Raw genomic sequence first — 26,671 nt, 5'->3', positions numbered from 1 at the left:
CAGCTTGTCAGTTTCTATGAAAGAGCCCAATGGAATTTTGATAAGGATTGCTTTGAATTTATAGATCAGTTTGGGGCAGGTATTGTCACCTGGATGATATTGAGCCTTCCAATCTATGAACATGGAATCTCTCTCTTTCTCTCTCTCTCTCCATATATATATATGTATACATACATATATATTTAGCTCTTCTCTATCAATATTTTATAGTTTTCAGTGGACTAGTCTTACACTTCTTTTGTTAAATTTATTCCTAAGTATTTTATTCTTTCTAATGCTCTTGTGAATAGAATTATTTTCTTAATTTCATTTTTGGATTGTTTGTTACTACTATATAGAAATACAACTTATGCATATATATATTCATGTATCCTATGATCATGCCAAGCTTGTTTATTAATAGTTTTATAAAGTTCCTTGAGATTTCCTACATATATGGTCATTTTATTTATGAATAATAACTTCTTCCTTTCCCATCTGGATGCTGCTATTATTATTATTATTATTATTATTATTATTATTATTATTGAGGCCCAGTGCACGTATTCGTCCAGCTGGCCCGCCTGATGGGGGCCATTGGGAGTGGCCTGGCTGGGGGGAGGGGCTGTGGTTGTTTCTGTCATTCCGCCGTTTGGTCAATTTGCATATTACCCTTTTATTATATAGGATTATTATTATTATTATTACTGCACTGGCAAGAAGCTCTAGTACAATGTTGAATAGAAATTGCCAAAAGCAGACATTCTTGTCTTGTTTCCTCTTAGGGAGAAAAGCATTCAGTCTTTGACCATTAAAATGTTAGATGTGGGATTTTCATAGGTTGAAGATGTTAACTATTCCTAGTTTGTTGAGAGACTTTATTATGAATGTGTGTTGGACTTTTGTTAAATGCATTTATTGAGATGATCATGTACTTTTTCCCTTTATTTTATAAATCTGGTTATATATATATACATATGGATCTATAATTTTCTTTGGTTTTGAATCAAATTTATACTAATGTCATAAAATAACTTAGGCAACTTTTTTTTTTTAATAAATCTTTATTCAGATTATTACAATTATTTCTCCTTTTTCCCCCCATAGCTCCCCTCCACCCATTTCCCACCCCACCTTCTGCCCTTACCTCCCCCCCACTGTCCTCATCCATAGGTGTATGATTTTTGTCCATTCTCTTCATGAACCCCCCATGCCCCTTTCCCCCTGAGAATTATCAGTCCACTCCCTTTCTATGCCCCTGATTCTATTATATTCACCAGATTATTCTGTTCCTCAAGTTTTTAATTCACTTGATTTTTAGGTTCGCTTGTTGATAGATATGTATTTGTTGTTCATAATTTTTCTCTTTACTTTTTTCTTCTTCCTCTTCTTTAAGAATACCTTTCAGCATTTCATATAATACTGGTTTGGTGGTGATGAACTCCTTCAGCTTTTTCTTATCTGTGAAGCTCTTTATCTGCCCTTCAATTCTGAATGATAGCTTTGCTGGGTAGAGTAATCTTGGTTGTAGGTTCTTGCTATTCATCACTTTGAAAATTTCTTGCCACTCCCGTCTGGCCTGCATAGTTTCTGTTGAGAAATCAGCTGACAGTCGTATGGGTGCTCCCTTGTAGGTAATTAACTGTTTTTCTCTTGCTGCTTTTAAGATTCTCTCTTTGTCTTTTGCTCTTGGCATTTTAATTATGATGTGTCTTGGTGTGGTCCTCTTTGGATTCCTTTTGTTTGGGGTTCTGTGCACTTCCTGGACTTGTAAGTCTATTTCTTTCACCAGGTGGGGGAAGTTTTCGGTCATTATTTCTTCAAATAGGTTTTCAGTATCTTGCTCTCTCTCTTCTTCTGGCACCCCCATAATTCTGATGTTGGTACGCTTGAAGTTGTCCCAGAGTCTTCTTACTCTATCTTAAACTTTTTGGATTTTTTTTTTTTGCTTTTTGCTTTTTCGGTTGAGTGTTTTTTGCTTCTTTGTATTTCAATTCTTTGACTTGATTCTTGGGTTCCTCTATTCTGTTTCTGGGTCTCTGTATAATATTTTTTATTTCAGTCAGTGTATGTTTAATTTCTAGTTGGTCCTTTTTCATATCTTCGAGGGTCTCGTTATATTTATCGGCCTTTTCTAGGATATTCTTAAAAAGTCTTATAACCGTGGTTTTGAATTCTATATCCAGTCGTTTTTTTCCTCCATTTCTTTCGTTTGTGATCTGATTCTTTGACCCCGCATTTTCACTGATTCCCTGAGTTGGTAAGGTAATTATTTGTGCTAGGTTTCCAATATGGCCCAGTGGGTCTGCTTCCCCAGTTAACCTGAGGTGGACACTCTTGGTGCACCCCTTTGTGGACTGTGTGTACAGCCTTGTTGTAATTAAGTCTTTATTGTTGTTGGTATCACTGGGAAGAATTGACCTCCGGGCCAGTTGGCTGTAAGGATCAGCTGTGTCTATGCTGGGAGAAGTTCAGTGCTGGAGACAGCCTTTTAGGATTAGACTTGCCAAATTGCAATAGCCTCTGTGCTCAGCTTGGATGGGGTGGAGTCTCAGTTTTGGCTTCCTGTCAGCCTTGCCCTTGCGCTCATGTGCGCTTTCAGTCCTCCGTCTTCCCCAGCTCGAGTCTCCGCCTGAGAGTCCAGACTCCCCCCACAAGACTGTGGGTCCCCAGGGGCTCGCCTGGAACTGGGGTTCATTGCAGTCAGAACTGGGGCTGAGTGCTGTCAGGAGCCTCTGACTCCCTTTCACTAGGGAAAGCCTGTGGCAACCTCCGCAGCCTTTGTGCGCATGGCCCGCGTGCGCCTTCAGATTTCTGCCTTTCCCAGCTTGAGTCTCCGCCCGAGAGTCCAGACTCCCCCCGTAAGAGCGTGGGTCCCCAGGGGTTCGCCCGGAACTGGGGTTCAGTGCAGTCAGAACTGGGGTTCAGTGCGGTCGGGGGCTTCCTTCCCCCTTCCGCCAGAGAAAGTCAGCCAGGCTCTCAGCCGCCCTTCCTCTCTGCGCGCACAAAGCCCCTTTGCCGTACCTCCAATTCTCTGTGAGCTTTCCTCTTTCCTTCTAGTTGTAGAATTTTCACTCAGCCAGCTTTCCTGTGGTTCTGGATGGTGTCCGTTCTGTCTTTTAGTTGTAGTTTTGAAATTGTTGTGCGAGGCAGCAGTTTAGGTGTTTACCTATGCCGCCATCTTGGTTTCTCCTTCAACTTAGGCAACTTTTATTCCATTTTCCAGCACAACTTTATAAGACAAGGATTACGTGTTCCTTGAAATTTGTTAGTAACAATAACTAGAATTATTATGGTAATAATAATTGTGATAATAATTATTATTGTATTTTTCACCCTGCTCATTTGCAGTTAGTTAGTTTTCCTCTGTAAAGCTACCTGGCTTGTGGTGTGAGTGGCATGGAGATGCATTATCCTATATAATAAACCAGTGGTCGGCAAACTCATTAGTCAACAGAGAGGCAAACCATGGCTCGCAAGCCGCATGTGGCTCGCAAGCCGCAGTTTACCAACCACTGTAATAAATGCCTAATATGCTAAGTGTCTGGTCATCCGGTTGTCCGTTCAACCAATCAAAGCATGATATGCTAAGGCCGCTCAACCACTTGCTATGATGTGCACTGACCACCAGGGGGGCAGATGCTCTGACTAGTAGGTTAGCTTGCTGCTGGGGTCTGGCGGATCAGGACTGAGTAAGACAGGCCGGACACACCCTGGAGCCCTCCCGCATCTCTCCCCGGTCCTGATCATGCACCGGTGGGGTTCCTCGGCCTGGCCTGTGCCCTCTCGCAATCCAGGCTGAGGGACCCCCCCTCTGAGTGCACGAATTTCATGCACCAGGCCTCTGGTAAATTTCATAATGGAAGGATATACACAATTCAGTGCAGGTGTATGGAAACCAATCTCTAATTCTGTCCTGGAGAACACAAGGGAGGTTCTAGAGAGAAGGAAACTCTTGAATTGAGAATTAACACCTCTTTGTTAGGTAGACATTTAGGACTAGGGCAGTGGTCGGCAAACTCATTAGTCAACAGAGCGGCAAACCACGGATCGCAAGCCGCAGTTTGCTGACCACTGGACTAGGGTATTTAAATAGCATGTTCAAGGGAGTGGGTGCTTAATGACATGGATGGTTTTGTAATGGGTGTAAAGTGTGTGGAGGATGGATTTGTAGAGAGATGATGATGTGTAGGACAGCTCAGCAGGGGCCACATCATGGAGGGTTTTGAATGACATTCTAATAACTAATTTAGATACTTACTTGGTTATGGCATTTATCAGAGGATTTTGAACAGACCATTGATGTGATCATTTGATAGTTTTCTTCAAACGTATTATAACTTAGATTTGAAAAACGATTGTACCAATTAAAATGCAGAATAATTGTGATAATAGTGATTATTAACTTAGATTAACTTTACTGCTATCACATTACTGCTTGCTACAAGTTTCTTCTCCCACCTGAGTAAATGTTCTACCCCAACCATCCCCTTCCTATTCATTTTACATATATGTTAAGCCACCCACTTTGTAAATTTAATTTTTATTTTGTCAAAGTAATATATGGACATAATTTCTAAATCAGTTATTTAAGGCTTATAATAAAAAACTAGTTATTAGAGAATAACTCTCTTACCATCCTTGATTTTTGTTTCTCAAAACTAACCACCTTGATTTCTTTTTGTCTACTTTAATATCAATTTATTGTGATTTCATAATTATTGTTCCTAATTAAATAATTTTATGCTATGATTATACTTGTTTTTGTTTTCCTGAATATAATAATTGCCTCACTTTTGCATTGCTTTATATTCTATATGGCATTCATTTTATTAATCCCCAAAATTTCCACCAGAGCTGCAAAATGCTTCTCAGTGTATAACAGTAGATTTAACCATCTCTCTCCCCATCCCCCCCCCCCTCACACACACACACACACACACACACACACACACACACACACACACACACACACATTACTTCTAGAGCCCTCTCATCTTCATCTTCTGCTTCAATTTGGGCTGGTTATCCTTTAGTCCTCTTGCATAGCTGTCATCATGATATTCTCAGTTCCTCTCTCCACTGAGTTCCCCAGATCTTACGCCTTCCTCTTAGCTTAACCCTTCATTTTGGTGGAGCACTGATTCTTAAAATCTCCTGTGCTACATACAAGACATTTTTGCACTTCCCTTTAACCAGTAGCTCTCAAAGAAACTGGTCTGGAAGTGTAACCTGGGATTGGGCTTATAATTTGGAACTTCCAAAGAAATCATGGGAACTAGAGAAGACAAACCAAATATACTACAGCTTCCCAAAACATCATGTAATCAGCAATAGCTTTATATTACTTCATTTTACCAAGGCCCATATTTGTGGAAGACCTCTGTAGTAGAAGTGTACTCCATTAAAAGAAACCCAAAAAACTTTAGTCTCATTGGCCACTTTCCATTGATTACCAAGCGATGTACTGCTTTAAGAATACATTACAGGACTGTTCTCTCTTATTTATTAGTTATCCAAATAATAATAACTGTGTATCAGGCACTGTCCTGGCCACTGTAAATTTAGACATGCTTAGAATACCCAGATTCTGAAGCAGTGTTCACTCTAAGGCTTTTAAATTTCTTTCCCCTCTCTATTACCAAGTCTATTCAGATAGAATTCTGGGAATGTGAGCATCAACTACAGTCACCAATGACAGAATTGTCTGATTTTCTAGGTGGTGGGTGCATTTACTAAGGTGTGTGTGGGGCAATTCTTTTCTCATCTTTAGATTGAGGGTGGGGACATGCTACTGCTGCCCTGTTAGAGAAATTTCCCACTATGTCACATGATTCCAGGGGAGGAGGAGATTGCACTGGTTTACATTTGGCCAATTTCCCCCTCTCCTCATATTTTTCCTTTAAAACTATTGATTTATTCCAAGCGTTCTGGGTGTATTAAATCCATGGTGGTACCTTGGACATTGGCATTTAAGCTTTAGGCATATATATGTTTGTTTCTTTTCACTGTAAATTGTGATTGTTGCAGGAGCACGTTGCTGAGACTTTTAGGTTTGGCTGTTATAATCTGCTAGGAGCTGGATCATGCTTTCCTTGCATTGTTGGTGGTCTTTTTTTGCTTTAACAAAGTGAAAGGATTCAGGATTGGCCAGTGTAGAGATAATCTGTACCTCTTTAATTTATGTCTCTATTGAGATAGTTTTTGTTGCACCTTGATTTAGAGTTGGTGGTGGTGATGGTAGTCAAGATGGTCATGACTAAAGAATTTGGTGAGAACATAGTCTTTGCTATAGCAGGTCTCCTCTCCAATATTTGTCGCTATATCAACATTTTGCTCTAATCCCTATGGTAGCTTTTTTCTTTTATTTTCTTTTTCCCAGCTTTATTGAGGTATAGCTGACATATAATATTGTGTAAGTTTTATGGTGTACTGATGTGATGGTTTGATACACATATTTATTGTGAAATGTTTACCACAGTAAGGTTAGTTAACACACCCTTCATTTCACATAATTACCATTTTGTTGTTGTTCTTGTACTTGTTATGGTGAGAACATTAAAGCTCTACTCTCATAGCAACTTTCAATTACTGCAGGTCCTCAAGTCACATTGTTTTATTGAAATGCTCTAGGAATTTTACTCTTGTTTATATCAATTAACCTGTGGTAAATTGGTTTCATTATATGTCATTTTGCTTAAAGTCACAGAATCTATTGATGATGTTAAGTGAGGGCTATACAATACAGTATTGCTAACTATAGTCACCATTCTGTATATTGGATCCCTGCCTAGGGTATTTTTTTTTTTGTTTTATAATATGTTTTTATTGATTTTAGAGAGGAAGGAAGAGGAAGAGAGAGATAGAAACATCAATGATGAGAGAGAATCATTGATCGTCTGTCTCCTGCATGCCCCCTACTGGGGATCGAGCCCATGCAAACTGGGCACATGTCCTTACTGCAAATTGAACCCTGACCTCCTGGTTTATAAGTCAACGCTCAACCATTGAACCACCCCGGCTGGGCCGAGGGTAGTTTGTTGTTTTCTTTTATTGTCTAAAGTTTTACTAGTACATGTGTCTCCTTTTTCCCCGATTGACATCCCCCCCCCACCCAGCCATTCCCACCCTGGGTAAGCCCCCACTGTCCCAGTGTCTGTGTCCATTAGTTATGCTAATATGCATGCATACAAGTCCTTTGGTTGCTCTCTAACCCCCACCCCCACCTTCCCTGCCATTTGTCTCTGGATCTATTTTTGTTCATCAAATTATGTTGATCATTATATCCCACATATGAGTGAGATCATGTAATATTTATCTTTCTCCGACTGGCTTATTTCACTTAGCATAATGCTTTCCAGTTCCATCCATGCTGTTGCAAATGGTAAAAGTTCCTTCTTTTTTATAGTGGCGTAGTATTCCATTGTGTAGATGTACCACAGTTTTTTAATCCACTCATGTGCTGATGGGCACTTAGGTTGTTTCCAAATCTTAGCTATTGTAAATTGTGCTTCTGTGAACATAGGGGTGCATATATCCTTTCTGATTGGTGTTTCTGGTTTCTTGGGATATAGTCCTAGAAGTGGGATTACTGGGTCAAATGGGAGTTCCATTTTTAACTTGTTGAGGAAACTCCATACTGTTTTCCACAGTGGCTGCACCAGTCTGCATTCCCACCAGCAGTACATGAGGGTTCCTTTTTCTCCACATCCTCGCCAGCACTTGTCGTTTGTCGATTTGTTGATGATAGGGTAGTTCTTGATATCCTATCTGCCCACCATTTTTCTTCCCCCTGAAATTAGTGAGATTATACAAAATGTTCCTGTTTTTCTGGTACTTGCCTTTTGAATCATCATTACAATGGAGCTCCACATTAAAGTCCTAGGGCAAAGAGAATGTAAGTTCCATTAGGCTTTCAAAAACAATATCAGTACCTCATTGTGGCTTAGGGCAAGCTACCTTGCCTCTCTGCTTCAGCTTCCTTTTCTGTACAAAGGGGAAAATAATATACCAACTTCACAGGATGTGAGACAGTATATGTGATGCTTTAAACAGTGCCCAGTTAGCACTTAATAAGTATTAGCTATTTGATTATGGTTTTAAATGCTTAGCTAAATTCAATAGACTGTGAGGAAAATCCGAAGGGACCTAAATCTAAGAGACAAAAACACCTAACCTGTGGAAATCAGTGTTAAAACTTCCAAGGAAGACGGCCAAGGAGGATGTGTACTAGTGTTGATATCCATGACAGGGAAAAGGGGATAAGGCCTTGGTCTTGTCTCAGGTAGGGATACCATCCCCTCGGTTAGTGTAGAATTGAGACCCACATAAAATTAGGATCCTCAAAGGACTTTACCCTCAGAGAAGGAATGGACTAGGGAAACAGTTTACCTACTGGATGAAAAGAAGTTTTTTAATCTCATCTGGATTTTAAGTAAGTCTCTTAGTAATAAAAAAAAAAAAAAGCCTACCTATTGGGATGATCACTTTTGTAAGTTATATAAATGTCTAATCCTATGTTGTACACCAGAAACTAATATAATATTTTATGTCATCTGTAACTGGAAAAAAAATAAAAAGAAGATATTTGCATACAAAAAAGAGAGAAGCAAGTCTCCCTTGAGAATTTTTAACTCTAGGCCTTTATCTAACTGAATTTGAGGACTGGAGTTTATACTGTTGATGTGGTCTAGGAGCTGTTCTGGGCTGGTAATAACCCTGTCACATCTGACAGAAACAAATTCAAAATTTATTTTAAATGAAACACCCTCAAATCAGGTAGCACAACATTCCCATGAATAAAGCTGGACTGAAGGTGAGTTCACAGTACAAAATTATAGACCATAGAAGGGAACACTTCAGTACAAGTGAAAATAAATAGAAAGTTGAAACTATAAGATTAGACTCTTAAGAACTTCAGAGAGTAATATTATGGATAAAAACGATAAAATAATTATATTTAAAATGATCCTATATAATAAAAGGCGAATATGCAAATCGACCAAACGGTGGAACGACCATTCACTATGACGCAAACTGACCACCAGGGGGCAGTCGCTCAACGCCCAAGCTGCCCCCTGGAGGTCAGTGCACTCCCACAGGAGGTGCGCCACTCAGCCAGAAGCCGGGCTCGCCAGTGGGCTCATGGCTGGTGAGCCGCGGCGGCAGTGGCAGGAGCGTCTTCTACCTCCACGGCAGCGCTAAGGACCCCTCAGGAGATGTCCACTGCGATGTCCCAGACTGCGAGAGGGCGCAGGCCAGGCTGAGGGAGCCCCCACCCTAGTGAACAAATGTCATGCACTGAGCCTCTAGTTTCGAACATAAAAGAAGGAAACAAAAATGGGAGAAAAGATATTTAACTTTAAAAGACCAGGCATATTTAGAAAAAAAACACCAATTAGACTCAGTAGTATTGCATCATTGAATTTGAAAATGCAACAGTCAGGTTAAATTGTAGATAAAGCTGTGGACAAAGGTTGTAACATTGTATCTGGAGTACAGCACAGAAATATGAGCTAAGGAAAATGAAAGGTACAATAAAATGGTCCAATAGAATATACAGTAATGGGGGTGAGGCAATATTCATAGAGATAATGACTAACACCTCTCAGAATTGATTAGAAACAAACAAAATAATACCATGAAACATGACAACTAGAAATGAAATCCTCTTCTATATATATATTGTAGTAAAATTGCAGAACCATAAAAACAGAGGTTTTAAAAGGAAGTAGAGAACCCTCAAGAATCCACAAAAGCTGAAAGAGTTCTAATAAATGAGTTCAGCAAGGGAGTTCACCCAAGAAAATGGAAATGCACAAATATGTATAGCAGCATCAGTTATAGTATCCCCAAAACAGAAACAATCCAAATACCCATCAATTGATAACTAGGTAAACCAAATGTGGTATATTTACACAATAGAATATTAGCCATAAAAAGAAATGAAATACTGATAAATAGTATAACATGGATGAGTTTTGAAAACATTATCTTATATAATAAAAGCGTAATGTGCAAACCAACTGAACGGTGGAATGACCAGTTGGTGGGGGGTGGGGCCGACGAGCAGGCCTGCCAGGCCAGCCAAGGCATGTGCCAGCGGGCAGAGGGGGGGTCGGCAATGGGGGGCGGTGGGCGGCGGGGGAGGCACAACGTGGGGGAGGGGCCGGCCACTCACCACCTGTGCCGTCTCCTGATCGGCCTGCCGGTCGTCTCCCACGGGTAGCGGGCCTAAGCCGTCAGTCAGACATCCCCTGAGGACTCCCAGACTGCGAGATGGTGCAGGCTGGGCTGAGGGGACCCCCCCAAGTGCATGAATTTTCATGCACCGGGCCTCTAGTGTTAAATTTAAAAAGCCAGACACAAAAGGCCACATAATGAATGTATCAGTCCGTTTACATGAAATACTCAGAATAGATGAATCTATAGGGACAGAAAGTACTGTGTTTCCCCGAAAATAAGACAGTGTCTTATATTAATTTTTGCCCCCAAAGACATGCTATGTCTTATTTTCAGGGGATGTCTTATTTTTCCATGAAGAAGAATACGGTACACATTTATTGTTAAATGAAAATAAAGGAAATTTATTACCTGTATACGGTATGGTAGTACGGTAGTTGTCAACACAAACCAGACAAACTGTGAATCCTACAGTATCAAGAATTTACTCATTTATTCAATAACAATCATGTCATCATCTTCTGGAACATCATCATAACAATCTAATTCCTGAATTTCCTGGTGAATTTCTTGTGACTCCATTTCTTTCAGAATCAGTGGACCAAATCTCTCATGTTTAGCAATAGCACTGTCTTTAAATGAGTACTTCTTGTCAAGGTAGCCTGCTCGCAGTGCATTTGCAATGCAACTGTCAGTGATTTTCTCCCATGAATTCTTCACCCAAATCACAACTTCTTGCAGTTTAGGTTTCACAAAGTTTCCACGCTGATTTCTCTCCATTCTATTTTCAATGTAGTCATTAATTTCCATGCGCAAATTGTCTTTGAATGGCTTGTTTATTGCAATATCAAGAGTCTGGAGATAGGCCGTCATTCCTGCGGGAATCATTATCTGATCTATTTTTCTTTCATGAAGAAATGTCTTCATATCTTTAGCGCGGTGAGTGCTGGCTGCATCCCAGACTAGCAGACCTCTTTGGCTCCCTCGCATAACAAGCGGCAGCATTAAATCGACCCACTTCCTTATAACTGCTTGTGTGGCCCAGGCTTTTTCAGTTTCAAGAATAAAAACGCCCAAAACACGTTCAATCTTTTCCTTCTTGCCCTTAGAAATGATTAAAGGTGGGATTTTAGTGCCATCCAGACGAATTGCCAAAATACAGGAAACACGTGCACTTTCGTAAGCAGTGGAGGGAATGTACGCCAAGGAGGCACCCCGCTGTTCAATTGTTGTTTGAGATGATTGGCCCATAAACACTGCAGTTTGATCCATAGCAATCATGTTGGAAAGATTGTGTTTAGAGAAGTCAGCATCATCAATAAAGGACTTGAATGCAAGTGCTCGCTTAATAACTTGAGTATCTTCCAACCTAAGCAATGTTGTAGATCCTCTTAAAGACAGTTCACTTCGCTGAAGGAAATTATCCAGCCAGTGTTGTGATGCTTTGAAGTCTTCGGGGGCTATGTCAAACTGTGGTGCCATTGCAAGGGCAAATTCTTGAATCTGAGCCCTATTCACAACCAAAGCCTTTGCTCTCCTGTCAACAACCCATTCACAGATCAGGTCTTCCAGCTCGGAAAATAATGGTTGCCGACCTGATCCACACTTGCGCTTTTTAGCATTTCCCTTGTCCACTTGTTCAAAGAGGTTACCATACTCTGCTCGCCATTTTCGGACCAATCGGATACTCAACATCTTCTCTTTGCAGAAAGCAGTAAGATTTTGGCCCCAAGAGTCTTCCACGATTCCTTTCTTGTACTCCACGGAGTAGCTTTTTCTTTTTGTGCTCATTTCTAGGGGTAAAAAAAAAGGAATTGGGGTATCAAGGTGTGGGGAGGGGGATCACTCAAAATGACACAGGGGGGATCAGAGGGGGGAATCAAAATGGCACAGGAGAATCAGAGGGGGGATTACCATTTTAGTAACCCCTTTTGATCCTCCTGTGTCATTTTGATTGTCCCCTCTGATCCTCCTGTGTCATTTTGATTGTCCCCTCTGATCCTCCTGTGTCATTTTGATTGTCCCCTCTGATCCTCCTGTGTCATTTTGATTGTCCCCTCTGATCCTCCTGTGTCATTTTAAGTGATCCCCCTCCCCCCACCCCTGTGCCACTGAACACCTTCACCAGACATTCCCCCTACCCCTTTACCAGACATTTACCCCCTGGGGCCTGCCTGGGGACTGTCACTGGGCTTGCTGGGGCCTGGATCTGGGCTGGAGCAGGGTCTGCCACTGACTGAGAACCTTCAGTCATCATGAAGGCGGCCGCGAGCATCAGGTAGTGTCACCAGAGACAGACCAGCACTCACCACCTTCGCCGTGTCCCGTCCGCTCTAATCCTCCTGTTCTTCTACACCCATCTGCGAAAGTCTCCTCCTCTCTCCCGCCCCGCGCTCACCGCTCACTCCGACCTCCGCTCCGCCTCCACACAGCAGTGACGTCAGGACTCCGTGTAACGTCACTGGTTGCTAGACGCCAGTTGGGGCGGCCCTAGCGACCAGTTTACGGTAAATTAATTTTCATTCTGAGACAGAGCCTAGGGGCCTTATTTTCGGGGGGATGTCTTATATTTCACTCAGAAGGAAACCTGTAAGTAGGTCTTATTTTCGGAGGATGTTTTATTTTCGGGAAAACACAGTACATTGGTGGTTGCCTCAGGGAGGATACAGGTGGGGATTTTTTTTCTTTTTTTGAAAAAATGTTCTGGAATTAGCAGTGATGGCTGCACAGCCTTGTGAATGTATTAAAAATCACTGAATTGGCCCTGGCCACGTGGCTTAGTTGGTTGGAGCATCATTCTGTACACTGAAAGGTTGCCGGTTCGATCTTGGGTCAGGGTGCATACACGAGGCAACCGATTGATGTTTCTCACATCTCTCTCTCTCTCTAAAAAATCAGTAAAAAACATATCCTTGGTTGAGGATTTTTTTAAAAAGCCACATTGAATTGTACACTTCAAAAGGTTGAATTCTTTGCTATGTGAATTATATCTAAAAAATATAAGAAGTTAATGGTAAAAAAAATAAAATAAAAGCCAGCAGAGGAAAAAAGAAAAATTAACTTCAAAGAAACAATCCTAAGAGCAAGCTTCTCAACAGTGATAACAGAAGCAATAAGACAATGGAATGATATTTTTAAGGAATTGAGAAAGAAGTTATTCTCAGCAAGATGCTGTGGTCCTCGATTGATGTTTTGTTTAATGTCCTTTTGTTACAGTTTTGATGAGATGCCTTGGAACTTAACTCTTGTTAATATCAATTAGCCATTGTTAAAATTGGTTTCATCATACTTTGTTTGATGGCATTAAGTGAGGAGCTGCTAAATTATCATTAGAAGTCAGTGAGCAAAGTAAAGACATTTTCAGAAAAATATTAAATTGAGGAGGTTTGTCACTATTAGATTCTCACGGAAATAATTGCTACAGGGTATATTTGAGAAAAAAAGAAGAAAGGTATGAGATCCAAGAGGGAATGCTGAGCAAAGAAATTGGAAAATAGATGAGTAAATCTAAACAAGCACTTATTGTATAGACCAGTGGTTGGCAAACTCATAAGCGGCAAACGGCGGCTCGCTCGCAAGCCGCAGTTTGCCGACCACTGGTATAGACCAATAATAATTACTAATTTGGCCATATAAAGGCAAGATAGACCTGAAATACTGGGCCACAGTGAAATGTAAGTTTGGAAGAGGGTGTGGAAGAATTGGAGTTAAGATCTTTTAATTTGGTTCAGACGGCCGTGATGCTAGTTAATCTAAGACAAGAGTACCTGTTAAAACTTTAATAATAGTAACTACTTTTAAAATATATATATATTTTTATTTATTTCAGAGAGGAAGGGAGAGGGAGAGAGAGATAGAAACATCAATGATGACAGAGTCATTGATTGGCTGCCTCCTGCATGCCCCCTACTGGGGATTGAGCCCGCAACCTGGGCATGTGCCCTTAACCAGAATCAAACCCAGGATCCTTCAGTCCGCAGGCCGATGCTCTATCCACTGAGCCAAACCAGCTAGGGCAAAAATAATAACTACTTTTTTTTAAAACAAAGAGAATAAACTGTATATTTTCCAAACTATGGACCAGGGGTTATGAATTACTTGATTGCTTTTCCCTGCCGATAGCACTCTTGCAAACATGGTGGACGTTCCTAAAACCCACTGAACTTTCTGTAACAAGTGTGGCAAGCATCAACCCCACAAAGTAACACAGTACAAGAAGGGTAAGGATTCTCTGTATGCGCAGGAAAAGCAGCGTTATGTCAGGAAGCAGAGTGGCTGTGGTGGGCAGACTAAGCCGATTTTCCCAAAAAAGGCTAAAACTACAAAGAAGATTGTGCTGAGGTTTGAATGTGTTGAGCCCAACTGCAGATCCAAGAGAATGGTGGTTATTAAGAGATGCAAGCATTTTGAACTGGGAGGAGATAAGAAGAGAAAGGGTCAAGTGGTCCAGTTCGAAGCTTCATATTTTGTTGTATTATGACAATAAAATCTTGATATGTTCACTTCAAAAAAAAAAAAAAAAGAATTACTTGATCAATCCAAATAGGCTTGCCATCCAAAAAGAAAGAAAGAAAGGCAGAGTAAAGGCATTTGGGGAAGAGCAGGTTGCAGTTGGTATAAGGAAATTGGGAAGGTGACATTTAAGTAAAATCTTGAAGGAGGTGTGGGGATTTTTGCCTTTGCATAGTTGGGGGAGAACTTCCCAGGCAGAGGGAAACAATTTATGTATGGTCCTAAGAGCTAGATATGCCTATGTGAAATTAGCAGCCTTCGGAAGGTTTTGGACAGATAAGTGAAATCATCTGATTTATGTTTTAGAAAGGATCACATTTGCTGCTTGTTCTGGGAACAGACTGGGGCAAGAAGACAAGAGTAAACTAGAGGGACTAGTTAGGAGGCTGTTAATCCAGGCAAGAGAGAAATAATGGATTATCTTCAAACAGCACCTTTAATTGACTAAAAGAATATGTATTTTCTCCCTCTGTAACTATTCCATCTTTACTGGGTCATCAGCTTCGTTGCTACTCTGAAATAACATCTGGAAGTGCTTGACCTTAAATGGCCCCAGATACTTCTCTATTTCATTGATGATACTTAATGAAACAGAAATGTGGTTTTGGGGGTTTTTTTCATTCTAAATTCTGAAAGGAAGTAGCCAAGTGCTAGCCAATTGTGAAGTGCTCAAGTTCCTAAGAGCAGCTGGACTTCTGGGATTGGGAGATTGGAGAGGCTTCAGGGGCTTGCAGCCATGCATCCTACTCCTTACCCTAGATTGCTTCAGGCTGAGAAGCAGACTTCTTAGGTAAGTTTATGGCAGCTCCTTCAGGGGTTCAGATTTTCTGACTACCTGCTAGTTACTGAAGGGAGGAATTTTGAAGGCTAGGAACTCTCCAAATATGGCCACAATTCAGTGGTATCTCAGGTATAGCAGTGTGCCTTGGTCCTTGTTCCCACTATCCACTGAGACAACCATGGCAAAGATGTAAGAAGATGAAATGCCAGGACTTGCTCTGAGTGACCAAGGGACTGGGGTGGTACAGTAGTCTGTCCTTATCTGCAGTTTTGCTTTCTGCAGTTTCAGTTACTTGCAGTCAACCATGGGCTAAAAACATTACATGGAAAATTCTAGAGAGAAACAATAAATTTTAAATTGTGCCCCTTTTTGAGTAGTGTGATGAAACCTTCCACTCTCTGGCTCTGTCCTGCCTGGGACATGTATCATCCCTTTGTCCAGCATATCCCCACTGTATACATTACCCACCTGTCATTTAGTAGGCGTCTCAGTTATTAGGATTGACTGTCACTATATCACAATGCTTGTGTTCAGGTAACTCTTATTATAGTTAGTAACAACTCTTTATTTTTATAGCATATTGTCAAAGAAAGTGCCTTTTATTACAGTATCTATATATATAAAAGTCTAATATGCAAAGTGTCCCCTCATCAGTTTGACTGGGAGACCAGGAGTTTGATCGCTTACTATGATGTGCGCTGACCACCAGGGGGTGGTGTGGAATGAAGGAAGGCCCCGGCCAGCAACCGGAAGGCCCTGATCACCAGCCAGGCCTAGGGACCCTACCCATGCACAAATTTCGTGCACCAGGCCTCTAGTATTGTTATAATTCTATTTTAATATTAGTTACTAGAGTCCCGATGCTCGAAATTCATGCAAGGGGCTCGGCCCTTGCAGCCCTGGTTTCGTCCGGAAGGTTGTTCGGCTGTTTGGTCTAATTAGCATATTAGCTCTTTATTATATAGGATTGTTAATCTTTTACTGTGCCTATTTTATGAATTAAACTTTACCACATGTTATATGCATAGGAAAAACCATGGTATAAATAGGGTTTGGTACCATTTGCAGTTTCAGACATCCACTAGGGGGATCCTGGAAGGCAGATGAGGGGAGACTGCTGTATTGGGCAGCAGTCTGGTTTAACCATAGGCAGTAGAGGATCACTCAAGAGGCTTCCAGGTCACCTCCATCAGCTAAGAGTTAGTGTGCCTGACTCTGTAAACATCTTACCAGGAAGAAAGAATTAAGACTTTTTATCCTAGAATCCTGGAGAAATGGCCAGAGTCTGTTGAAATGGAAAAATTAGCCATTTCCTAGTTTTGGATCTCAGCTGAGTCATGGCCTCTGTATGGGGGTGCCTGACCTTTTTTTTCCCCTGGCAGCTGTTGCTGATTTGCCAAGTGAGATTATGTGTACCTTCATAAAAAGGCATGTGGCCTGGACATATGATCTTCAGTGTTTTGAATTTTATTTTAAATAAGATATGGCAAATGAAATTAGTATCAATTATCTGTCCTTGCAGTTTTAAGAAATCTTTATTTCTATACACAAGGACTTTAGTCATAATGGTTTGGTATGCTTTACATGGGCCAGGTGTACAGGTATCCTCTTATTTTAATACTGTAAGAAATTATACTCATCCATTTATTCATTCTTTTAATGAATATTTATTGGAAGCTTACTTAGTGCCAGGCAGTGTTCCAGGCATCAAGGAATACAGCATTAAACAAAGCATGCAGCAGCCCCTGACCTCGTAGAACTTAGATTCTCATGGGAAGATAGACAACAAACAAAATGAATGTGCAAAATATATACTGTTAGATAGTAGTAAGTGCTATGGATAAAAATATAACAGGAAAGGAGGGCGGTTACAATTTTAAATAGAATGATCGGGGGAAATTTGTTGAAAAGATTGTACTTGAGCAAAGAACTGATGGAGGTGAAGGAGCAAGCCATGAGACTATCTGGGGGAAATATAGGTAAAGGAAATATCATTTATAAAGGCCCTGAGGCAGTGGCATGCTTGACCTGTTCTAAGAAAAGTATAGAGGTCCATGTGGCTGAAATGGAGTTGCTAAGAAAGACAGAGTAGAAATCCAGACCATATAAAAGCCTTGTAGGCTGTTGTAAGAACATTGACTTTGCCTTAGCCGGCTTGGCTCAGTGGATAAAGCATCAGCCTGTAGACTGAAGGGTCCCGGGTTCGATTCCTGCCAAGAGCACATGCCTGGGTTGCCGGCTTGATCCCCAGTAGGGGGTGTGCAGGAGGCAGCCAATCAATGATTCTCTCTCATCATTGATGTTTCTATCTCTCTCTCTTCCCTTCCTCTCTGAAATCAATGAAGAAATATATTTTTTTAAAAATGAACATTAACTTTTACTCTCAGTGAGATAGGGAGAATTTTAAGCAGAAGAGTGACTTTGATATTACTTGCATTAAAACAATTTCTGCAGCCCTAACCAGTTTGGCTCAGTGGTTAGTGTCCCCTCATCAGTTTGGGAGACTGAAGGGTCCCAGGTTCGATTCTGGTCAAGGGCATGTACCTTGGTTGCGGGCACATCCCCAGTAAGGGGTGTGTAGGAGGCAGCTGATGGATGTTTCTCTCTCATCAATGTTTCTAACTCTCTATCCCTCTCCCTTCCTCTCTGTAAAAAAATCAATAAAATATATCTTAAAAAATATTTTTTTCCGCAGCCCAGCCAGTGTGGCTCAATGGTTGAGTGTAAACCCATGAACCAGGAGGTTCACGGTTCCATTCCTGGTCAGGGCACATGCCCGGGTTGTGGGCTCGATCTCCATTGTGGGCATGCAGTAGGCAGCCGATCGATGATTCTCTCTCATCATTGATGTTCCTGTCTTTCCCCTCTTCCTCTCTGAAATCAATAAAAAAAATTATTTTGCCTCTTTATTGAGGTATGGTTGAAGTATAATGTCTAATAGAATGTACATATTTTTTTAAATATATTTTATTGATTTTTTTTTTTTTACAGAGAGGAAGGGAGAGGGATAGAGAGTTACAAGCATCGATGAGAGAGAAACATCGATCAGCTGCCTCCTGCACACCCCCTACTGGGGATGTGCCTGCAACCAAGGTACATGCCCTTGACCAGAATCGAACCTGGGACCTTTCAGTCCACAGGCTGACGCTCTATCCACTGAGCCAAACTGGTTAGGGCAGAATGTACATATTTAAAACATATAATTTGATGGGGTTTGCCAAAGGCACACATCTGTGAAAACATTAGCACAGCCAAGATTATGAACATATCTGTAACTCCCAAGAGATTTCTCATACCTCTTTATAATCCCTTCCCTACCTCTGTTCTGGCAACCACTAATCTGCTCTCTGTCATTATAAATTGGTTAGCATTTTCTTGAATTTTATATAAATGGAATTATTCAGAACGTGCTCTTTCATCTGGCTTCTTGCTTTTGACATAATTATTTTGAGATTCATCCATTGTGTGAATGAATAGTTACCCCTTTTTAGTGCTGAGTAGAATTCCATTGTATGGATATATTATGATTTGTTTATCATTCACCTGTTAGTGAACATTTGAGGTGGTTTCAGGTTTTACCTGTCACAAAGAATAAACAGCACATTGTTGTGTCATGCTACTTTATCCAATCTGACTATCTCTGCCTTAATTAAATATTCATTTGGAACATTTACATTTTATGTGATTATTGGCATAATTCTTTTATTTGTTGATTTGAGAGAGAGAAAAAAACACATACACATCGATTTATTGTTCCACTTATTTATGCATTCATTGGTTGCTTCTTGAATTTGCCATGACCGGAGATCGAACCTGCAACCTTGGTATATCAGGACCATGACGACGCTCTAACCAGCTGAGCTACCCAGCCAAGGCTGGTGTAATTGGGTTTTAATCTATTATCTTGCTGTTTGTTTTCTGTTTGGTCCAATTGTACTTGTTCTTTGTTATTTTTCTGCCTTCTTTTGGAATGGTTATTATTTTTTAAGTATGTTTTTTATTGATTTTTGAGAGTAAGAGACAGAGAGAAACATGTATGTGAGAGAGGAACATGGATCAGTTGCCTCCTATACGTGCCCCTACCAGGGGCAGGGAGCTAACTGCAACACAGGTGTGTGCCCTTGACTGGGAATCGAACCTGCAAACCCTTCATTAGGTGGGCTGATGCTCTAACCACTGAGAACACCAGCCAGGGCAGCATAGATTTTAAAGGTAAAACCCACAGAACTTGCTGGTTATTTTGGATGTTGGTGTGAAGAAAAGAGAAGAATCAGCAATGACTTGTAGGTTTTTACCAAGCTTCTGAATGAAGAGTGGTGCCACTGTAATAAGAGAAATACAACTTAGGGGAGTAGTAGCAGGTTTTAGAGGGAAATTAAGAGCTCTGTTATGGAAGTGTTAAGTTTGAGATGCCTTTTAGACATCCAGTTGGAGATGTCAATAGGCATTTGGTTATATGGGTATTGCAATCCCGAGAGAGCACAAAATTAGCAATAATAAGCTGGGTATCAATCAGCATCATAGATTTAAAGCTATGAAACTGGAAAAATCATTTAGGGAATGAGTAGAGGGAGAGAAGAAAAGACATTTCAGATCAGAGCCTTAGAGTACTAAATGATTTAGAGGTCAGGAGGAGAAGGAACTAGCAAAGGAGAATGAAAAAGGAGCAGCCAGTGAGTTAGGAGGAAAAGTATTATGTTCTAGAAATTAAATATCTCAAGAAGAGTTACACAGATATTAAATTGAACGAAAGAAGCCAAATACACAAAAAATGCATAACATAACTCTACTTATAGGAAGTTCAGCAATACAAAATTAAGATATGGTGATAGAAGAAAGTGGTTGGGGGATAGGGAGTTGACAGGAAAGGGGCCCATGGGAACTTTCTGGGGTAGTGTAATTATTCTGTCTTTTGTTTGGTATGTTAAGTGGATGTATATAATTGTTAAGGCTCATTGAACAGAACACTTAAGATCTGTATGTCTTATTGAGTGTAAATTATATCTCAATTTTTTTTTGAAAGAGAGTTAAAACTGTCAAATGATATTGAGAGATTATATACAATGACTGAGAATTAACTGTTGTCAGTAATGGCCTTGAAAATGGTGTAAACTTTTTTTAAGATCAAGGAATAGAGGGAGACTGTTGAATTAGAAAATAGAAGTCTTGGACATTTAATGGCTACTGAAGTAATGAGGGGTGCTCATGATTAGAGGAGGTATGATGGTTTCTTAGGGAAAGGTACTTTTCATTTCTCATCATAATCTTGTTCTTGAGATTGATCTCAGTCCTTCTAGTGGTTTCTCATCACATTTCCAATAGCTCTTTATGACAGTCTACCAGTCCTACAGAGTCTGGCTGTGGCCTACCCTCATAGCTTCTATAACCTACTTCTTTTTCTATCATTCTCCTCTCCTGTCACCCACTTGACTTTTTTGCCATTTCCTGAATATTCTCTTTCTCTCTCTCTTTATCTTTTGTCAGTACTATTCACTCCAGTTTGAGGACCCTCCTTGGGTCTGTTGCAAACTTCACCGAGACTTTCTGTTCTTCCTTACTTTTTACCTCCTGCACCTAGAACAGTGCCTGGTGCATAGTAGATGTTCAGTAAATATTGGTTTGGATGAATATAAATGGCAAGCTTCCCTAATGCCTTTTAAAGGTGTGCTGACTTTCCAACCTGGGTTCGATTCTGGTCAAGGTCATGTACCTCAGTTGTAGCTTGATCCCTAGCCCTGGGAGGCAACCAGTCGATGTGTCTCTCTCACATCAATGTTTCTCTCTGTCTCTCTCCCTTCCACTTTCTAAAATCAATGGAAAAATATCCTCGGGTAAGGATTAACAACAACAAAAAAGATGGGCTGACTTTCAAATAAATGTATTTCAGTGGCAGGTGCATCATGAAATGGCTTTCCATCATGATTTGGTTTTCTCCAACCATAAGAAAAAGCCTCAGGCATTAACATGTAGTGGAAAACCAACTTTATAGAAGGAACCAGGCCTGTTTTGAAGCTTATGGTGAGATGAGAATATTAATTTATGGATTAAGCAGTTAAAAAAAAATTCATGGATTAAGTTAATAGTTTAGTTTTCATGACTAGAACATTCCTTTTTTTGAGATATGAGAATATTTATGACTTGTGATTTTTGATTTCTAAATAACCTTTGCAGTGGTTGTTCTTCATTAGATACCATTAAAGAAATGATTATTACCTTCAGGGAGCTCCTTCTGTTTTCTTGGGAAGCAAAAGGTAAAATGACAATGGCAACACAAAGTAAAAGTTAAAACAGTGATAAAAGTTATTCCAAGGTGAATAACATAGTGAATTATTGCCAGGGTCTTTCTCAGCATTTACTAGGGTTCAGGAATCTGGAAAAGGGGCTGTGCATAAATGAATGAAGAGACTAGAGAAGAAATATGAATTTGGAAGGCATGGGGGAAAGCCAGACGGAAACTTAGTTCTAGTGACTAAGCTCCTGGAATGTCCCTAGCTTTTTATTAACACACTAGTGGCCCGGTGCACGAAAATTCGTGCACTGAGGAGGGGGGAGTCCTTCAGCCCAGTCTGCCCCCTCTCACAGTCCAGGAGCCCTCACGGAATGTCCTACTGACGGCTTAGGTCCGCTCCCCGCGGGGAGCAGGCCTAAGCCACAGTCTGGCCTCCCTCTGCGGGAGGCAATCCACCGATCAGGTATATAGATACTTTTTGAAGGCATCACAGACTCCTTGCTTCTTTCCTCTGTGGTTGGAGAAGTAGGGGACTAAAAGGTGGAGACAGAACTGTGGCCGGGCCTGGGGCTTTTGTAGGCAGCGGAAAGGGAGAGAGGACTGAGGAAAATCTAGACACGGTTTCCTTCAATTGTCCTCCCTTCCTACAGGCCCCTCCCTCCATTTTATCCTTGTCGTGGTGGATACTCAGGCCTCGGACCGACAGGAGCTCAGCATCGGTGGGGTTCAGCCCCCTCACTTCTCAGCTGAACATACAGCCGCCTCACATTCCAAGCAGAGCTATTTTCAAGTGGCTGAAGCGCTGGGAATTCATGCCTCCCGGCCTATCCCCTCTCGGTTTCCTCCTTGGGCCTGTTGCAAACTTCACCGAGACACCAAAACAGCTCTGCCCTGGTAGTTCTGCACTGGTCCCTGCTCGGGCCCTGCAGGCCACTCTTCCTCAAGGTCTCCAGTTCCACAGTCTGTGCTCAGGGAGGTCGCCCAGAGCCCGTTCCCCCAGGCAGGTGGGGCAGAGGGGCTAGCTTGGAGAGCTGGAGGAAGATGGCAGAGTAAGAGTTGGTATGAACCAGCGCCTGCTCAGCCAGACTTCCTAAGCTTCCCACCGGGCCCAGGCTGGGCCCTTTCCCTGCGCTGGGAGGATCCCGGCTGAGGTCCCCTCCCTGCACCCAGTGCCCTCCTCCCTGTTCCACCACCGGAGGGCGGGAGCAGCTTGCCTGCTCTGGACCCTGCAGCCCAGCAGGCGGTGGCGCAGGCAGTGTGGCCTAGGGCGCCGTTGGCCTCGAACCTCCTCCTCCCTGAAGCATGGGGTGGGGTTGCAGCAGCTCGCGATGGCCCCCGGGCGCCGTGCATGGAGACACCACTCGCTGCTGAGCCACGGGGCTGATGCAGGGTGCCATGAGGCAGCCTCATGCAAGTCCCCGCTGCAAGTCCCCGCCCCTCTCTCTCTCCGAGAGGTCAGCAGTTCAGTCTCATGCTGCGCACGCAGCCTACCATTTGGTCATTTTGGATGTTATGGACACTGGCTCTTTATATATATAGATTTTTCCCTAAAGCCAAGCAGGTATACATATCAAAGGTAAGGTTTGGTAAACTGTAGAAGATTATCAGATTGGGGGAACTGCCCTCAGCTATCTGGCAGCAGGCAATAATATGCAAATCTTCAGCCCTGCTGAAGCCCCAAGGTTCATCAACCTTTTTTTTTTTTTTTTTAAATATATTTTATTGATTTTTTACAGCGAGGAAGGGAGAGGGATAGAGAGTTAGAAACATCGATGAGAGAGAAACATCGATCAGCTGCCTCCTGCACACTCCCCACTGGATATGTGCCCGCAACCAAGGTACATGCCCTTGACCGGAATCGAACCCGGGACCCTTGAGTCTGCAGGCCGACGCTCTATCCACTGAGCTAAACCGGTTAGGGCTTCATCAACCTTTTGATGAACTTCTTGCATTTATGATCTGCTGGAATTAGCCTCCAGCAAATTATGAAATCTCACTGGTGCAAACAGTAATTGCTAACCCAGTTTAAAACAATATACTGCTCAGCCCACAGAATGGTGTCATTCTTTTGTTCCTCAATCACCATTTAAGATCTTTGGGCCCATGGTATGTGGCTCTGTTTTAACTAACATTTGCGTTTTCATTGCAGTTGTCGGACAAGTAACCGCAAGAGCTTGATTGTGACCTCTAGCACATCACCTACACTACCACGGCCGCACTCACCACTCCATGGACACACAGGTGAGTGCTTGAAGGTTAAGAAAGGTGAAATGAATGATGCCCAATTTCTTTCCTACTTCTCACTTTGTGCTGACTGAAGCATACAGAGCTTATGAGCATGCTTTCTATGTGTTCCATCAGTTTTTGACATAGTTGTTTTGACCTGTCCACATTTCTTTTGGTCTTGTGCTTATTTATCTCGGGGCTCAGTACGTATCCTGGGGCCATAGCCTCTATTCTACTGTGTTAAGAGTGCAGTGCATATGGCTCCAGTTATCTGGGGCCATGTGATAAAGGCTCCATTAACATTTGTCCTACCATGCCCATGGATTAAAGCCAACAGTGCTGATTTTCTGCCTCATGGGATTTCTGATAACTGTTCCTCTGTTAGAACAGGAGTCAACAAAAGTGAGAGAAATATTTGTTTCATATTGACATTGACTTAACATATTGGAATTGAAGCAAATGATTTTGTGCATTCAGACTCTGCTTCATTTGGGCTCCTCCAAACAGTATAAGGACTGATTTACTTGCCTCTGGCTGAGGAATATATAAAAATCATGAGGCAGACAACCTAATTTGAGTTAGCCATGTATTTTGCTTTAGACATGTATTCTTATATCCCAGGGGAGCAGATGAGGTATCTCAGCTTTGTTGAAAGGGTTACTGCTTTACATTGGAAGTTCCAGACTTTTAGGGGTAATGGAAATGGAGCAGACTTGAAACCACAGGAAGCCATTCAGAACTTGCTGCCTGGATTTGGTAAGCTATGGGCTTATCTATCTTTGGGCAATAAAAGAGTACCAAAGTAGAGAAATAGTCAGCATGAAGCTGAATAAGATAAGTATGTTCCACTTGGGTTTGTCTTTTTGCTCAGTTTACTATGTCTTGGGAGGGAGAAAGAAGAGTGCATGTGGAGTAGTTCTTTGAGCATGTTAAGAGCCTAGTGATTCTGAAATTGATCTTTGTCCTTTATAGAAGGGTCTCACTTTACTGGACCTAGATCCAGGTATTCAGTGTGCTCATGGCCCTTTTCCAAGAATCAATTAAACTCTGAAACACTAACTCTTATATTAGAAGACACCACCAAGAGCATGGGCGTGGGGAGATGGGACCCAAGGAATTGAAGACATACTTGGCCTTTAAAGCAAAGGTCTCATTGTGCTGCCGTACTTTCCCCCACAAAATTGTCTGGGTTATACATTCGCTCAGATAGCACATTCTACCCTGGAACTTTGTAAAAACTTAGCATATATCAAACTTGCCTTTTCATCAAATAGAAGTAAATTTAGCTCATCTAAACCTAGTTTTCCAACTGTAACATGAGTACTGGGCAGTAATTACTATTGGCTGCTCTTCTTTGAGATGATTATCTCTCTTATTTAGATTCCTGGCAGTTAGAGTTTAGGACTAAATCTTCCCTACTCAAGTGGCTTTGAGAACATCATCAGGCCTTTTCAGCCTGCCTGAGTCTGTGGACTCTAGCTTTGAGTTAATATTGGTAACATGCTCAGTATCATCATCATAACTGTTAGTTATCATTATTATCTCTCCTCAAATCACTGCAGAAAATCCAGGTAGATATAATTATATGTATCTACCATTGATTATCATACAAATAGTTTCACTGCCCAAATATTCTCTGTGTTCTACCTGTTCATTCCTCTTTTGCCCAGTCCCTGGCATCCACTAATCTTTGTCTCCGTGGCTTTGCCTTTTCCAGACTGTCATATAGTAAGTTCAGGTTGGTTTATTTCACTTAGTAATATGCTTTGAAGATTCCTCTATGTCGCCTGGCTGGTGTGGCTCAGTGGTTGAGCGTCCCATGAACCAGGATTCCTAGTCGGGGCACATGCTCGGGTTGCGGGCTTGATCCCCAGTGGGGGCATGCAGGAAGCAGCCAATCGGTGTTTCTCTCTCATAGATGTTTCTATCTCTTTATTCCCTCTCCCTTGCTCTTCCTAAAAATCAATAAAATATATTTTTTAAAAAGATTTCTTTATGTCTGATCATGGCCTTATAGTTCATTTTTTATTTTAGCATTGAATAATGTTCCATTGTCTGGATGTACCAGTTTATCCACTCACCTAGTAAAGGACATCTTGGTTAAGTTTTGGAAATTATGAAGGAAGCTGATGTAAACATCTGTGCAGATTTTTGTGTGGACTTAAGTTTTCAGTACACTTGAGTAATTACCAAGGAATTGATTGCTGGATCATATGGTTAAGGGTATGTTTAGTTTTGAAAGAAACTGCTCAAGCTGCTTGATACGATTTTAATAATCTTAAATTTATTGATACTTGTTTTGTATCTTAACATGTAGTCTACCCTAGAAAATGTTCCATGTGCACTTGAAATGAATATATATTCTGCTGCTTTGGTGTGAAATGCTCTGAAAATATCAATTAAATCCATCTGATCTAGTATGTCATTAAGGTGGTTTGTTTTCTTATTGATTTTCTGTCTAGATTTATCCATTGATGCCAATGGGGTGTTAAATCCCCCACTATGACTATTTTACTGTTGATCTCTCCCTTTATGTCCATCAAGATTTGCTTTATATATCAAGGTATTCCTATGTTGGGTGCATAAATGTTTAAAAAGGTTATATCCTCTTGGATTTCTTCCTTTATCATTGTGCAGTGTTCTTCTTTGTCTCTTACTATAGCCTTTGTTTTAAATAATATTTAGTCAGATATAAGTAATTGCTACCTCAGCTTTTTTTAAATTTCTATTTGCATGAAATATCTTTTTCCATCCCTTTATTT

The 26,671-nt window shown here is 41.3% G+C and overlaps 1 protein-coding gene and 1 pseudogene across 13 annotated transcripts in view; both read left to right on the top strand.

Annotated features, from left to right (window-relative positions):
• Positions 1–26,671, top strand: part of MAST2 (microtubule associated serine/threonine kinase 2) — a 187,694-nt gene that overhangs the window by 119,320 nt on the left and 41,703 nt on the right. For all 12 annotated transcript variants that reach the window (XM_080656392.1, XM_080656391.1, XM_080656390.1 and 9 more), the window contains one exon: positions 23,833–23,924. In XM_080656392.1, the coding sequence (XP_080512518.1) occupies positions 23,833–23,924 (92 nt within the window). The remainder of the gene's footprint in view (positions 1–23,832; positions 23,925–26,671) is intronic.
• On the top strand, positions 14,283–14,641 carry LOC308242330 (large ribosomal subunit protein eL42-like; annotated as a pseudogene). Its single transcript has one exon. The product of its transcript is annotated as a large ribosomal subunit protein eL42-like (transcript).

Source organism: Plecotus auritus (assembly GCF_963455305.1).
Source record: "Plecotus auritus genome assembly, chromosome: 2".
Taxonomy (NCBI): domain Eukaryota; kingdom Metazoa; phylum Chordata; class Mammalia; order Chiroptera; family Vespertilionidae; genus Plecotus; species Plecotus auritus.
The sequence above is the reverse complement of the archived record's forward strand: the minus strand, read 5'-3'. Positions and strand labels throughout refer to the sequence as shown.